Raw genomic sequence first — 17,380 nt, 5'->3', positions numbered from 1 at the left:
ATAACGTAAAAATCTTTAAAAAAATATTTTCAAACAAAGTAATCAAACCAATTTTTCTTCAAAATGAATATATGGTTTTGAATAGTAAAGAGTTATTGAAAGGTAATGAGTTATATTGAAAGAAAAAACAATTTAAAAATATTTTTTCAACATATATATATTCTAAAAAAGTCAAATTCAAATATGTATTTAGTAATAAAAAACGAGCGCGAAGAGACCTCCAGCCCCCAGCGCGGCCGAATGCGTTGTGATTTGAACGCTCGAGATCTCGCCCTTAACGATAATTATTTCGCGTTTAATCAATATTTCCTTTTAAATATTATTTTACAACCCTTAGTTATCTTTCGCAGTGGCCTTCTTCAGCACTTTCGCAGTAAATGTCCGATTCATTTTATGTATTTTAATTTTCAGCACGTTTCAGAAAGTAATTCTAATTTATGATTCGATTAAGCGGTTAAATTAATTAGTACCCTTTTAGAGAATAATTATTTCAACAAATTATAAGGGTTGAGGTTTTAAAAAAGTCTACATTAACATTAATTTATATTGTTAAGCTTTCACTTACATTAAGGGTTTTCCAGGATAATAAAATGCATTATTAAGTTGCTTTATTTATATATGAATGTTTGAACCATTAGCTAAATATCGTTATATACTGGTATATACAAAAAAACTAACCAAGCATCACGACGCTTTCCGCGGGGGTATGCAGAGAGAACAGAACGCCGCACAACTTAGTCTTTGCAAACAATCTTCGCCCCTTTCACATTAATGAGTCTCCTCATACAACCCGCCGATTATTACATTTCTTAACCAAAACATTTTAAATTTGAAATAATTGATCATGAAAAGGTTTCCTTGGTCTTCCTCTGCCCCTATTTACAATAACAATTGTCTCGTAAATTTGTTTTACTATTCTTTTCTCACTCACTGCTGGTCCAAATTAATCGCTAATAACATACAATATGTCAGTATGAATTTGACGCATTATTATAGTATATTTAAAAAATAGTTGTTCTTTTCCTACCTTTTATTCTTCCTTTTTACCCTTTTCATCTCATAGTAACGTCACTCGCCATGACCTCCTTCACCCATGTCACAAAATATATTCCAATGAAATATACTCTGTGCCCTATGCACCATTTGTTTATGGATAAGAGCCAAATAAGAAGAAATAACCAATAACCTGTTCAATAAATTAACCAACCAATTAACATCGAACCATTCGAACATTTCCGTAATCGATTATCACTTAATGATTTAGTATTTCTATGTATAGTGTAAAAGCTGTGTCAATATTATGTTTATTTTCGTGTAGTTACATGTTGAACTTATAGCCGACTTTTCTGCTTAGATTTAATGTACGCTAGCTGCTCTTTATGAGTTCTTATCACGCCATTTTCCGTAACACACAATCAATAATGTACGGGTATATTTGGGGCTTAGCTGTTGGAATATCTTCCTTCGATCCGGCGACAATAAGACCCGTGCGTGAGTAGAAGTATCTCAGGACACATTTAATATATTGAACCACGTAGTTTCTTGAGCTAGCTAATGTATTGTATTATTATATTAATGATTAAGGTAACTTCGATAATGCTACGAGGATTTCCGTTAAAATGTATATATCGCAGAGGCGCTTCACAAAGCATCACATCGTCGGTAATAACTGCGAGAACTTTGGGGTAAAGTTCTCACAGTATTATCGAGGAATTAGGCACAAGTTTATTTTATTTTAATTTTAAAAAGGCTTTAAATTTTCACACGTAACATAAGTAACACGTGCTTGACTTATTTTCAATTTAATTTTTACTAAGTCAATACCTCTTTTTCTAAAAATTTATTGTGACACGTGTTTCGATGCACTCCGCACCATTTTCAAACACTGTAAGATGTTAAAAATAGTGGTATTTACTAAGTTAAACTTAAAATAAAAAAATGGATAGATTTTACCTCAATGTGACTTCCGAATCATTCAATGAAATTACTTATTTTAATCAGTAAAACTATCCCTAATACTTTGTGCTTTTGATTGTGTCATTGTGTTATTTTAAAAAATAATCTTTATTTCACTTTGTCCACATAGTGTAGTGGTTACCACGTTTGGCAACCGCTACCGTGGTGAAGGTACGATTCATAGGTTGGTAAAATAAAAAAATAAAAAACTATATTTCGTTTTAAACATTAAAATCTTCGCTGTTTATATTTTAAGGCTTATCTCGTATATTGAAAATCCGCACTCATTAGTTGCATGTAGTAGATGGTCTAGATTTTAGACTTTTTAAAGATATCTTATGGACTTAAATATCCTTGTACTTAACCATAGAAATCGTAACATTACAATTAAAAGCCCAATAAGAACTGTTTGAACTCTCCCAGTCCCTGTTCACAAGCGGGAGACAGCGTACACTTCTTTGGCAGCGCTTCTTTTCAATTCGGGATTACCCAGGATTTGGCTTGTATAGGAGGAAACGAATGAAGAAAATAGTCGAAATCGTGGCTACACTCCTTTATCCTTCGCAATCTCTTTGTTGATCTACCCTTTCGACTGAATTCATTCCTTTGTATATTTGGCATTAACGATCAAAACTGTTGACTGCTGAAGTTTATTTGCTTCAATTCGTAAGTCAAATATTTCAACTGACGATTTGTCTTTTTACCCTTAAGAAAATACAAATATAAACAGAAAAGTTATTTCAATTATAGCAAACATTTATTTTACTTAAAAAAGTCATTCATCAGGTACATCAGGTTTATTATTTATCATTTTAAAGTGTTTTACTGAAAATTCCCGAGGTTACATCGCGCTAAATTAAATTTAATAAATCCTAATGGATTATGAGTTAAACAAATTAAGTAGCACTACAAATTATACGTTGTGAATGTTAATTATATTTGCGTGTACCTACCGCTATACTTGTAATCACCATCTTCTTTCATATATTGCTCACTCCTTTCAAGAACTTCATAACTCAAAAATCGTAAATTTTCAGTTGTGCATGTTTTCGGAATGCCCAGAAAATGTACTATATCTTAGCCAAAGAGGCATATTTTTAACTAAATATTTACCCGCTACAGAGCAGAAAGTGTTGTTTTTGCATTTTGAAGAAAAGGTATCGTTGAATTATTTTTGTAAATATATTAAACATTTTTCAAATGGAGAAAAAACCTTCAGGTTTTACCTAAAAAGATCTGTTGCTGAGTGAAAAGTTCAATAGGTGGCTTGATAAATTTTTCAATATATTGTGTTATATTTTGAAACTTTAAAAACGTTCTCCTGAAAAATCAAGTTTTTTTTATTTATGACGTTCTTGAAAGGAGTGAGCGATATAATATAAACGATTCAGACCAGAAGTTCACTACCTGAGTAATTTTTAGATGTTATGTTTTTTTCTTTTTTTCGTTTTTCTTAATGGTTGGAGATCTAAGAACAAAACGCAATATGCTAAGAGCATTCTGTACAATCAAATACAATGAAACGTTGAATAAAATAGTGGGAACCCAAATCTGCATACGTAGAAGTAGTAAGTATCTTCTTGCATATAACTATATTATCATTTTCTCATACGATGTAACATGTAATTTGGGAATGAAAGTAAAATTCTTAATAAAAATGTGTGACTAAATTTCTGAACGCGTGGTTTACGAAGAGAATTTGTAACTCACGATGTAAAACTGTTTCCGTGTAAGTTTCTACGATCGCAATATACGTTTCGTATTTTGGTCCGCCTCCGTAGCGTAATGGTCAGCGCGCTAGGCTACCGTTCTGGAGGTCCCGGGTTCGATTCCCAGGGGGGGGAGGTCAAAAAAATATACGTGATTTTTTCACTCTAATTAATATTCAATATTACCCTGAACTGGTATCTGAAGCGGAGGGCTGATCACCTTTCCTTCATGTGTTAACGATCAAGATAACACTGCGTTTATCTGATGCAGTGCCCTATGCACCATTGAGGTGTGGATAAGGGTTTCAATATTTCGACGCGATAATTCAAAGAAAAGTATCAAATAAAAAATAATGTCTGTGTGTATTGCTATTTTATTGTATTGATAGATAAAGAACTTTCATACAAACGTACCTACATAATATTCATATGATTGATGGTACTTTTCATTCTCTCCCATCTAATGTAGACTGAGTGGAATTATGAGGCTTAAAAAAGGACTGGTTTTCTTTTCTTACCTCTGGATGTTTGATTTAGCGGAAAGTTTCCCGAGTATTCCCGAGGTTGTTAAATATACATAGTACCAGTTCCTGTGGTGAGCTTAAAGCTCGAATCTGCAAAGTATAAAAGAAAGGGCGAGCCCTAGTATATATGTACAGTGCGAGGGATCAGATTAAATGCCTTGGAAGAATGAGCTCGCTTACAGCTTGAACACCTCAGTGTTGAAACTCTTCATGTTCAAATTAAAAACATTAAAAAAACATTGAAATCACTTTATCACGTTACGGTTTTTCATGCGTTATGGTAAACATTTTTAATTGAAATATGTTTTGATTGAAATATGAGACGAATTTATATGAAAGGATTATGGAAGGCTTATGTCCTCGCACTCACTTAATACACATTTTAACCATTCTATCGATTGTTTTATTAATTTTATCCATTAGTATAATTTTCGAAACTTGCATATATGCAATGTTGGAACAATTACATTTGTATCTTAGTTGGTGCTGCCATCTGTTGAGAACTAATCAAATGTCGCCATTCTAACGTCTTCACGTCTTCACATTCTAACATCACACTGATATGAAATATTGTGTCAAGACTTTAAAGGTATACTTCAATAACGCCATGATACTTTGAATCCGTTTGACTCAGTACTAGCTATACGCGCCTATCGCGTATTCCACACCAGGGAAAATGTTATATGTTCGTTCCTTGGCGCGTACATCGCACCCTACGTGTTAAATAATCTGGAATTGCGATACATTTGTTGGAAATTTAATATTTTATTCTCCTACTAAGGGCTACTAATCACTCGCTAATCGCAATATAAAATATACTTGGGGTTGTTTTCCATGGGCTGCCGTGTTAAATGATGACACTGAAAAAGCAACCTCAATTAGTCTGCTTTGGGATAGGTTATTTTGTTACGTAATCCCTCCCTGAGGTAAGACTAAAAGCTTGATATTTTTCCTCGCCGTATTTTTCTCAGCACGATAATAATTTTGGACAGTATCGCGCGACCTTTACTTCGTCAGTAATAGGTTTGGAGAGATTTATTATTTTTAAGAGTCTCTGAGCCTAGTAATAAATTTGTTTGCGTAGCACCTATCATAAGAAAACACACTGGTTAAGTATAGTACAAAAGTAATACTAAGGTATCTTTGTCGAAAGATTAGTTGAAATTTTCATTAATCCGTTACTAGTGGTGAAAAAGTACTGCATAGGATTGATGTGTATTGATTATATGCACTTCAAATGCCACCTATATAATCAATTTTTTTATGGTCGTTTGTTCAAATTCTTAAATCACTAAGTGCTATGAAATTTCGACACAGCATTGCATTCAAATACCTGCATATTTTTATATACGTTTTATCTGTGACAAGTAACGTGTGCTTTTTTACCGCAATGGCAGCGCCATCTGTTGAAAGTAACAACAATTTGCAAAAAACATTACTCATGGCGGATAGCGTGCTTCTTGAGAGCTGCTAAAATATAGTATGTCCACAAGCATTGTGAAATTAAACATATTAGAAATGTGCTTTCTCTTTTCTTTCTTTTATATTTAACCAGACTGAGCTACAGGAAAGTGTGGTCAGGGGTAGAGCTAGTAATAAATTAAAGTATTAAATACTCGTATATATTATAATTTTTAAGAACTATCCGATATAAACATTTTTTGTTTATGTAGTGATGTCATTTGTATTAACTGCGGGTACAATTATTTTTTTCTTAAATGATTCGAGTTAAAATCTGTACACTATCTTACTAAAACAAGTACTTTCAGACTTCGTAATTTTCTATTTTTTATGGTTAAAATATTTATTTAATTAGTACGTGTTTCAATGAAAGCCTTTTCCTCCGTTTACTTAGAAGTTTTGATTTTCGTTTCAAGCCAATCCGCTTAGTGAAGTAGTTTTTCAGTACTTGCCGAGGGTAATTGGTAGCGAAACTACCTCCCTGTATAATGAGCTACCCACGCTTATACGTGTATAAACAGCGTCTCAGTTTTAAATAAGCGTACGTTGAGCGAATAACGAATCCAACATCTTAAAAAGCGAAACATTTTAAGCTTGGAGTACCTACGCATTTACACACGGCTCGAATTTACTATTCCACACGTACTTGGCAACTGTGCCCTTATTAAACCAATATCCATTTCCTAAATATCTTATTTACATATAAAGCAGTTCAATTTCCACGCAGAATATATAAATGATGCTATGCAAAATCAAATTGAGAAATCTGACGTGAAGATTTTAAAGAGAAATTTCGGTGAGAAAATTCGAATCCAGTTAGTGGAGTAACCGAATAAAGGAACAGACGATCCATCATTTTCCGTACTAACATTTTCGAGGTAGTATTGATTTTTCTTTGATATATTGTTAAATGTTAGTATTTGATTGATGATGTCGCCATTTGTTTTTGTGTTTTTCTCAACCGTATCTCGTTATATTTTGGACGTTTCGATACAAATACAATATGAAAAAAAAATTGATGTACGAGAACCTATTCGAAAAATTTCACATCCAGATATCATTTAAATCTGTGTCTTCTTTGGTAGTAAAAAAAATCCGTGCAAAAAGCAAGGAGAATCAATCTTCTTTTAAAGATCCGGTGTTGATTTGCAAAAATTGTATGAATTATTTCAAGTTCCTTAAGACAGCAGGTCAATACTTAGGTACAATATGCCTACAATAGGTAGGCAGAGAGAATACCACACCACTCTGTCTTTGCAAACATTCCTCGCCTCTTCCACGTTCATGCATCTCCTCATACGCACCCGCCGATTGTTTCGACTCCTAACCTGACCACTTTCAAGTATTTGGCATACTTGATCGTGCCAAGTTTTTCTTGGTTTTCTTCTGCTCATTTTTTCAATTACATTCGCCTCATTTGTTTTACCGTTCTTTCCTCACTCATTCGTTCTACATGTCCAAACCATCTCAACACATCTTTCTTAATTTAATAAATTTTACAAAAATGTATTACAAACTCATGATTTTAACCCTTTATTATTGTCTTTAATTGATTTGGTAGTCACTTTGTAGTGACTACCTCTACCTATTTTTTAAAATTTAAATTATTCTAAGTATTATTATTTCGATAAGGGTTCAAAAGAGTATTCAAAATGGCGGTCGACAATCGTGATTTATTTGGTCACAATTTACGGCTCGTTTAGTGATAATTTCCGGATCGTTCGAAACCAAAATCTGATGCGGAAATTACAAGTCAGATTTTAGAGCTCTTTTGAGCGCTGATTCCAGACTAATTAGATATCAGTTCTTATTTTCCTCCCCACTTCTGCGACCCTGTCAGAAGCGCTTGGCTCAGGCAATAGTTTTCATCCTTCCATGACTGACTACCCAATTATTCTATGACTGGAAAATAAATAGTCTCTGACAAATTACACTAACCGGATCGCTTAGTACATATTTAAAAATATTTATCTAAAGTTAAAATAAATTAAAATCTAAACTCGCTATATGTATACTTTAGCGTGTTTTTGTGTACCAATTATTTTCACTTAAATTTGTAATGGAATAAGTAAGGCTTTTTTATATTTTTTGACGTCATCTAGCCAAACTGAAATGTTCACTCATATTTTATATTCTTGAGCAATTTGTGAAGTATTACGCTTTTTATAAGTTTAACTTTAATTTGTGATGTATTCCATTTGAACGTAGGTGAGATTCATCCTAATTATTTCACATATATTTTTAGGAGACAGAGTCTTAAACATTCTAATTTTTACATACTTATATTTTGATCGGTTGATTGTTTAACAATACATGTTTTAAATTTTGTATTCTTGTTTTTACGTCATGTATTTTTTATTATAATTTAAATATTTCCTTAATTCCTGATGCGTAAAACCCCTTTTTCGCGTTCGCTTTTTAAATTTCACTGTGATGCTTTTGCAATATGATCGAAGCTTTTTAATTTCCGCTAACGCCATTATTGATGTACAACAGTTCGTTGAACACAACGGTTATCAACATTCTGATCGATATTGTTAAGTCAATCACGTAAGGTTTTTTTATCGTAATAAAAACGACTGCGTAACAGAGGAACTGCAGTCAGTAAATAATAAAACAAAAAATACTTCTGAAATTCTCGTAACTAGACTATACAACCAGCCACAAGAAATCATTCATACTATGAATATTTACTTTTGTTTATAACCTAACGTATCGCTCACTCCTTTCAACAACGTCATATTAAAAAAAACTCGATTCTACAGGAGATCGTTTTTAATGTTTAAAAATATAATAAAATGTATTGAAAATAAATATCAAGCCACTCATTGAACTTTTTACTGCGCAACAGATCTTTTTAGGTAACACCTGAATGTTTTTTCTCAATTCGAAAAATATTTAGTATATTTAAAAAAAAATAAACAACACCTTTTCTTTAAAATGCAAAAACAACACTTTTCTTTGCCCTGTAGCGGGTAAATATTAAGTTAAAAATATGTCGCTTTTGCTGGGATATAGAGCATTTTCTGGGCATTCCGAAAACATGCACAACTGAAAATTGACGATTTTTGATATATGACGTTGATGAAAGCAGTAAGCGATATACTATGGATTCGAAGAGACTTTCAATCAGAGCTTTATAAGTTTAACTTTATTTCTTTTAATCGCTATTATTTAACAACTGGCAAAAATATTCGCCGTATATAGTATTTATGGCGCCTCCGTCCTGTCCGCCTCCGTGGTGTAATGGTCAGCGTGTTTAGTTACCGTGCTGGAGGTCCCGGGTTCGATTCCCAGGGGGGGAGGTGAAAATAAATATTAGTGATTTAACACTGTAATATTTATTTAATATTACCTTGGACTGGTTCCTGAAGCGCAAGAGTGATCACCTTGCCTTCATGTAAGTAACGATCAAGATAACACTGCGTCAATTTGATGCAGTGCCCTATGCACCATTAGGAGCGGATAAGGGTTATAAAATAGTATATATGTATGCATTTATTAGTATGCATAAATTTAATTTAATTTTGCTTTTAGTATCCTGTAATTTCTTTTAATCATTTATGTAATGTTTTTTTTCATTGTATTTTATAAAACGTATATCCCATAAACCTCAAAGACTTGCACACTTCATCCAAGGATTGGAATAAAGATAATTTAATAAATATTGGTTTAAAAAAAATTCTAGCAAAACCAACACTCAAGAGTTAATATCTTTTGGCGAGATTAAGATGGCACATTTGTTTGATTTAAAAAAAAAAGTAGGCATACAAATCCAAAAAGAGTTCGTGGCCACGAAAGAAAGGTGGTTGACAGGATTGTGAGGGGATGATTTGGGAAGAGTGGGAAGCATTGCACTCTATATATTCCTAAACATAACCTCGCTAACTTAGCTGTTGATAAGCTTAATTAACTTTACACCAACTTCACATTTTGTCACCATTACATAAGAAGTGAAAATAACAAGCGAGTGTTTTTGCTTAGAATTTTCATTCACGAATTACATGAAATTATAAAGAGAAATTCCACTCACGAGTAGGCATAGGCTATGAAACTTAAAAAGTTGAAGCCTGAGTGGGTCATGATAAGCGGTGTTGCATAAGCCGTAGCTAGATTTTAGAATCACTTGGACGTTAGGTAAAAAAAAGTTTAAAAACAGGTTTTCTATATTTTAAGTAGATGTACGTGGACTTATCATTATTTTGTCCAATTTAAATGCTTTTTTATTTTTGTTTCATCCGTGTCTCGTTATTGCCGAGTTTTAATCGTATTGTTATGAATGTGTATGGGTTAAACCGCCTACACAATAAAACGTTTCATTTTTTTCTGCTTTAGTTACCTCGAATGGTACAATAGCAGAAATATACCCTCGCGTTTTATGATGACCCAGCGCTGACGCATTTGTGACGTCATTCTGCGAGTTCGTAAAGTAAAATTAATTATCATGTCTTTTTATAACAATGAAATAAAAAGTTTTTTTTTTAATAAATGGAACGAAATATTTTACGGTCGTAAAAATGTTATGCCAATTTATCTAAAAGCTTGAGAATATATTTGTATATATATTTTTTATCGCTATGTTCATTTAAGGGTATTTAGATGCAAACTTAGAATTATCCATCAGGGTTTTTCATATTATTTTTTGACATCTCATCAAAGATGAAGAAGAATATGGAAGTCTGGGCATTTACAGAGCTGACGACCGTCATAGGCTGGTTTAAGTGATCACTTTACACACGTGTAACATTTACCAATTCTACCCATTATTGACAACCACACTACTCAAATTCTTGGAAGTTCTGTAAATATGAACCAATTTAGAAACCTTGTTCTTGAATCACTAGAACTTCACTAGAGACATCTATTGGTGAGATGTAAAGAAGCTTTTTTACTAAGCAGAAACTCTTATATTAAGGTTAGGGTTTATTTCTTATATTAGGGTTTTTCAATTATTCATAAAAAAGACCACTTTTTGAGTTTATTAATCTAAACACGATACTAAAAGTACAATTAAATTAAATTTATGCATACTAATAAATGCATACATATATACGTATATACGGCGAATATTTTTGCAATTTGTTAAATAATAGCGATAAAAAAGGTTTAAAGTTAAACTTGTAGAGTTCTGATTGAAAGTCTCTTCGAGAACTATAAATGTTCTCATTAACAGGTGTACATACAGGTTGTGTTTTCACCCGTTGATGAGAACATTCGTTGTTCTCGAAACTAGTATACGAAAAGTGATCTTTTAAAGGTGTTTAATTATTATCATGTTTTTCCACAATGTTAATGTAAAAATTATTAAATATTCCGTAAATATTGTTTCAATTTAATCTACATTTAAAAAAATATTTTCGCATTTTTTATTAGCTTTTGTAATTAAACAGAGAAGATTATCATGTAAACTTTCTTTCTCGCGTCCGAAATTTGTTTTTCTATTTTGGTGGACGATTCCATGTTCGCATTGAATGCCTCCATTTAAGTTAATTACTCGGTGCTTTTGAAGTTGCCGTAAATAATTGTTACGCCTCTAGTTTTACTGGAGACTTTACGGATTTCAGGCGCTACGGAATGGTTTTAATTAAATCCCTTCACTCTATCTACGTAGGTCCGGGGGTGTTATTAGTGATCCCATTTTCACGGAGTTAATCTGATCTCCTGGTCCCATCGTGCTATGTCACTATGGGATATGAACTATAAATTAACATTTTGTTCCCAGTTTTGATGAATTGCGGGGAACGATCAACATTACTAATTAAATACACGTTTTCTCTTAATTATTTTCGTTAATTTGATGAATTTTCCGCTTTGCTTGTGTGTTAATTACAACGTCGCTTAAAAATAATAATTGATTTTAGATTCTTCATGATGAGTGGTTATTATTAATTTTTACTTGAATTATCTTTTGTCATTTTACTGTTAACCTTAATTAAAGAATAAATATACAACGGCAAGCGCCGTGGCGTAGTTAGGTAGACGCTCGACTGCGAAATTGGCGTCGCGGGTTTGATTCCCGCCAATTGCAAAATATATTCAATAAAGATTTATTTTCAATTGGTTTCTTTTTTATCATTATTTAAGATGCAACGATCTGGGGCTTAAAGCACATGATTTGCCTTTATTTATGTTATGAAGAGGAATACATATGCATATCTGACAAATTTCGCTTTTCTTCACTGTGTGCTGATTAGGAAAACTATAAATATATTTTTTTTAGTATATTAATTTTCACAAATGCGATATATATATCCTCTTTTTTGACTTGATTTTTTGTTGTTGTTTAAAATCCCATTAAGTCTTGCTCAGTAACAGATTTATGTATTCTTTGTATATTAATATATGCATTTTTTTACAAAGTTTTTTATTTCTCCTTATTTCAGAGCTTGTTGGGGGAGTTCAACAAAGAGCAGGATGCCTTCATCCGTAACCAGGCGGGGGGAAAGGGACAGGCGGAGCTTCCATGGCTCGGAAGGGCTGACGAGGCTGCCCTCAAGGAAGAATGTCTCTCCCTGTCGACAGTAAGTTCATGGAGATTATTATTCTTCTCGATCATGAAGCTAATTTTATTTTCAATTTTATAATTATTATCAGACACTGAATTATTTACCCTACGAATGATTTATCAATTTCAAGTTCATTTTATTATATGAAAGAAGATGCAAGTCCGAGTATCCTAATGCTTATGACCTGGCATTTGGCTGGCTTAAGTGATGACTTTTGTACACTTATAATGTTCACCATCCTGCCCATTTTTGTACATCCATATTGCATAAATTTTAAAGTCTTGCGAATTGTAAATAAACTGCGTCATAATTCGCTCACTCCTTTCAACAACGTCGTATGTCCAAAAACTTGATTTTTCAGGAGATCGTTTTTAAAGTTTAAAAATATAATCAAATGTATTTAAAATAAATATCAAGCCACTTATTGAACTTTTTACTGTGCCACAGATCTTTTTAGGTAAAACATGAAACATGTTTTTTTCTCCATTTGAAAAATATTTAGTGTATTTAAAAAAATAGTAAAACAATACCTTTTCTTTAAAATGCAAAAACAACACTATCCGCCCTGTAGCGGGTAAATATTATGTTAAAAATATGCCACTTTTGCTGGGATATAGTACACTTTCTAGGCATTCCGAAAACATACACAACTGAAAATTGACATTGTTGAAAGGAGTGAGCGAATTGTAAATATAATCATCGGGGCGCAAATTTTCTCAATTTTTATTAGAATGACGGAAAACTCCATACTTTAGTACAGAGCAGTTTATGTTGTGTTTACCGTATAACATTTTTTTTTCAATGACACTTCTAGCTGCAAAGGTATTTCAACCTGTTTCGTCGATTGATGCTTAACGGCCGAAGTGTATTTTTACCTTCTGCGCCGGCCTCATCTTTTGCCTTAGAAAAGAAGGAATTATCCAATATTTTTATATGAATACCACATACTAGTCTCTTGTAAAGATTTTGTAAAGGTCTTGTAAAGATTTTGTTATTTGGGCTTAGTGAAAATAATAAATATGTAATTTGTAATGTTATAAAATAGAAATCTTGTTTTACTCAAAAGTTTAAGTATTATGCCCTAACACTGACTTTGTTTTCTGTTAATCAAATTGAACTAAAAATAATACTTGGTTTTTGGTTAGTAATTTTATAAAATTACTAACCAAACTAAGCTATAGTTTAGTAGAAATTTTTATTATTTTAGAATATATAGCGATTTAAAACAAATTCGGGCAGAAAACACTTTGATTTTCGCCCATTGCCAGCGGTCTGCCAGCTTAAAAAATAACCGCCTGTAAGGTGTTAATGTGTGTGTGTACTAACCTTTCAGGACCGAAGGAATTTCGTTCGTGCTCCTCCCGCAGGTGTGGAGTTCAACTTTGATTACGACATTTCTTATGCCGTGGCCGTTCTTATCATGGCTGAGGATCCCAACTTAGAGAAGATGAGGTTCGATCTGGTGCCCAAAGTGTAAGTATCATATTTCTACAAAACATAGACCCTAGAGAGCAGAATTATAAGCAATACCGGCCTTTATTGAAGTTGTTAAAAGAATGCCCTAAAGCGCGCCTGAAAAAATCTCTTTTTTAGTTGTCGATATGAAATTAGATGAAGGACGAACCTTTAAGGAGGATTATTCCCCAAAATACAAAACGGCACTGACAATGAATAAATATTTATCGTTGAAATTCATAAAAAATTCAATAAAATAAAGATAAAATTAACTCAATTATAAAATGCCTCAACCTGCAAGCTACCTACAGGGCAATTTTGTCCTTGTTACCTGTCTTTTCCAAAAGGATTTGCTTGATTTTTTTAAATGCATTAATAACTAAATCTATTACTATTTTCTTTTGAATTTTACTGATTTTATTGTTTTACCACCTATTTTTCTCTTTTCAAATGATTACAATAAGCTTTTTACCCCATTATATGTTGTATACCCACACACATGTGTGAGATGTTTTCTTATAAATATGTACAAGTATTATAAGGTAATAAATAACTGAAATCCAAACAAGAATTCTTAAATAATTTTTTTTTAAGATTTAATATGAAATAGAATTTATTCGGTTAATAGGTTAATTGAGTTTGTTAATCGAAATTAGAAGTAAGTAGCAATACATGAGTTCCAGATATTAACACATCTCATGTGGGGCTGATCGAGCGTTAGTTGATGAGTGACAATGGCTAATTCCACTTGCTTAACGTATTGACCGCATCAGCACATTATTTATAATAAAGCTTTAACAAATAATCAACAGATGTCACTATAAACCTTAAGGTGGAGACTGACCGGAGCATTTCGTCATAACGTAACACGTTACGATGCGAGCATTCAGGCAGTCAGTACACCGAGCTGAGCGCTCCATCCATAGTTTCGGATGCTCGGTGATGCTCTGAAATATTACTACTTAATAAAAAAGTCTTCGATTCAGTGATATATATTTTGGTAATTTTGGTTAGTCTTCTGTAAACGGCGATCGGTGGAATGAGGATTGTAAAAATTTGTTAATTCTCTATCTGATTGAAGAAGCTTGGAGAGGTTATTTATTGTTTTCCACACTGCATTTCAGGATCACGGAAGAAAACTTCTGGAGGAATTATTTCTACCGCGTTTCGCTAATCTGCCAAGCCAGCGAGGCTACCGAGGGAGCCAACGACAGTCAGCCCGGCTCCCGACTGGCCAGCGTTGATGAACCCCAAGGTAATTCTACCGGTCCAAGATCAGACTCGGAGATATCTCTCTAATCGCTTCTTTAATTTGCAAACTCTTAACCATCCAAATTCTCTCTAGATGCGCTTGTTTTATTTAGTAAACAAATACATTCAATCTGGGTGACTTTGAACCTTTTTTTTTATCAATTTTGAAATAGCTTTTGATTTTGTTAAGAAAGTTATAGTCAAAACTCTTACGTATATTGGAGTTTACTTTGATGAATTTCATATCGACGGCCCCTACCTAAAGTACTCTATCTGCAAATCTGTTACTTTACAGGAGAGAGCTTAGAAGATTTTAACGTATTCTTTTTTATTAACGGTTTTATCTGAAATTCTAAACTCGTATTATTCATTCAAAAACACGATAAAATAATGTATTAAATCATTTTAAAAACTTAATGCTTTGTCAAAATTAAGCAGTTAGCATTTTAGGAGTTCTGTTCATTTCGAAAATTCAAAATAAATAGCGTCTTATACGCCTGAAAACTAGGCGTAATTTATTTTATATATATTTTTTGTTTGTTTATATTTGTAGATAACGGTCAGGTGATAACATACACCAAACATCTCGAAATTGACAAAAATGTTGTTAGAGCACTTTACGTAGGGCACGTCGATATCGAATACTCATTTAGAAAAAAAATCGGTGAGAAATTTTAAAAATCTCGATACTTGGTAAATTAGGGTAAAATTGAACATTATTCTGAATCCTCATAAAATTTAAAAATTTTGTACCGCAAGACATTGGGAAATATTTGAATTTATCAATTTCATATTTTTTTCAAAAAAATAGGAAAACGGTATTTTAAAATTGACACCATAATCAAATTTAAAATTATTTGACATTCGCCTGTTTTTTACAATTAGTTTGATTGATTTTTTAAAAATATTGTAGTAGGGTAGTGTATTTATAAAAGTTAATAAAAATATTAATACATAGTAAATTCGACCGGTTATTAGTAAGATAAAAATTTCCATATTTAATATTTCAGTTTTATTCAATGTCGCCCCTGACTCTAAAGTTACCCAGATTGATTGTTCTTTATTTAAGTAGTTTAAATCATCAATTCATACATTTGGAATTAAGGTTTAATTCCTTTATTGTTATTTCAGAGCAAAAATGTCCAAAATGAGTTCATTTTATGCAAACTGCATAATTGTATAAAAAATAACTCGTGAGATTTTTGTCTCTCTTGCTTGCTTAGTAACCTAAAGTACTCAAGTATAAATAATATTATATTTTTTATTGGAAAATTTGACAAACGCCTTAGGGCAATGAAGAAAAATAACATTAGGTACTCTGTGGTCCATAATGACAATATGTAAAAATTGATGGTCATTGTCTTACTAAATGATTAAATATAAAGCCTTTCAAGTACTCTATCAATTTGTTATGTTGCAGGATTAGATTTTTTTTTAGTCCTGTAGTAAAAAATTAAAAAATCATTCATTTAAATTATTACTTGTTTTTTTTGTTTGTTTATATTTGTAGATAACGGTCAGGTGATAACATACACCAAACATCTCGAAATTGACAAAAATGTTGTTAGAGCACTTTACGTAGGGCACGTCGATATCGAATACTCATTTAGAAAAAAAATCGGTGAGAAATTTTAAAAATCTCGATACTTGGTAAATTAGGGTAAAATTGAACATTATTCTGAATCCTCATAAAATTTAAAAATTTTGTACCGCAAGACATTGGGAAATATTTGAATTTACTTAAATAATTAAAAATATCTCAAAACTTCTGAAATAAGATATATTGATTAAGTATATTTAATCTTAACTTTATTAGGTTTGATTGTGGTCCTGTGGTAGTGTTTTAGACTTTGTTTCAGAGTCTTGTGGTTCGATGCCTACTCTACCACTACCTGATCCTTATTTTCAAACACAAGCCACTTTTTTGAAAAATCTTCTTCAAACCCTTATCCGCATCCCAATGGTGCATAGGGCACTGCATATAAACGCAGTGTTATCTTGATCGTTAACACATGAAGGAAAGGTGATCAATCCTCCACTTTAGGTCCCAGTCCAGGGTATTGAATAAATATTTGAGTAAAAAAAAATACTTGTATTTATTTGATCCCCCCCCCGCCCCGGGAACCGAACCTGTGACTTCCAAAATTGTAGCCGAGCGTGCTGACCATTAAAATAATAATAATTAATGGAGGCGGACAAATATAAAAAGATTTAAAAGACTAAATTTAAAGTTGGTATCTTATTGGATCCATAATTTCTCTAAAAATCAGATAATTAAACATAGTTTATGATTATAGATTGTTTTGCTTTTTGAGAGAATTCATTATAATTTGAGAGCTAGCTCATATTATAATGACTTGATTTTTTTTTGCATAGTATTATGTATTTACAATTCCTGTTTTTTATTGTTGTTTATTAACGAGTACAGTAAAACCTCGATATAACGAACCCCTATTTAACGAACTTCGGATAAAACGGACGAAAAATCCCGTCAAATGTAAAAAAAATAATGTCCTGT

General features: G+C 32.3%; 1 protein-coding gene across 13 annotated transcripts in view; it reads left to right on the top strand.

Moving 5' to 3' along the window:
* Positions 1-17,380, top strand: part of LOC148303829 (synapse-associated protein of 47 kDa-like) — a 114,611-nt gene that overhangs the window by 89,407 nt on the left and 7,824 nt on the right. For 11 of the 13 annotated variants that reach the window (XM_088269277.1, XM_088269276.1, XM_088269275.1 and 8 more), the window contains exons 5-7: positions 12,034-12,171; positions 13,490-13,629; positions 14,736-14,866. In XM_088269277.1, coding sequence (XP_088125403.1) covers positions 12,034-12,171; positions 13,490-13,629; positions 14,736-14,866 — 409 coding nt within the window. Of the gene's footprint in view, positions 1-12,033; positions 12,172-13,489; positions 13,630-14,735; positions 14,867-15,415; positions 15,618-17,380 lie in introns of those variants that run through there. The other 2 variants (XM_088269286.1, XM_088269287.1) reach the window with 2 other exon arrangements.

Source organism: Brachycentrus maculatus, unplaced genomic scaffold, assembly GCF_059751285.1.
Source record: "Brachycentrus maculatus isolate JH-2025_06_01 unplaced genomic scaffold, ASM5975128v1 h1tg000344l, whole genome shotgun sequence".
NCBI classification, from domain to species: domain Eukaryota; kingdom Metazoa; phylum Arthropoda; class Insecta; order Trichoptera; family Brachycentridae; genus Brachycentrus; species Brachycentrus maculatus.
Note: the sequence above shows the minus strand (reverse complement) of the source record. Positions and strands in the feature narration are given on the sequence as shown.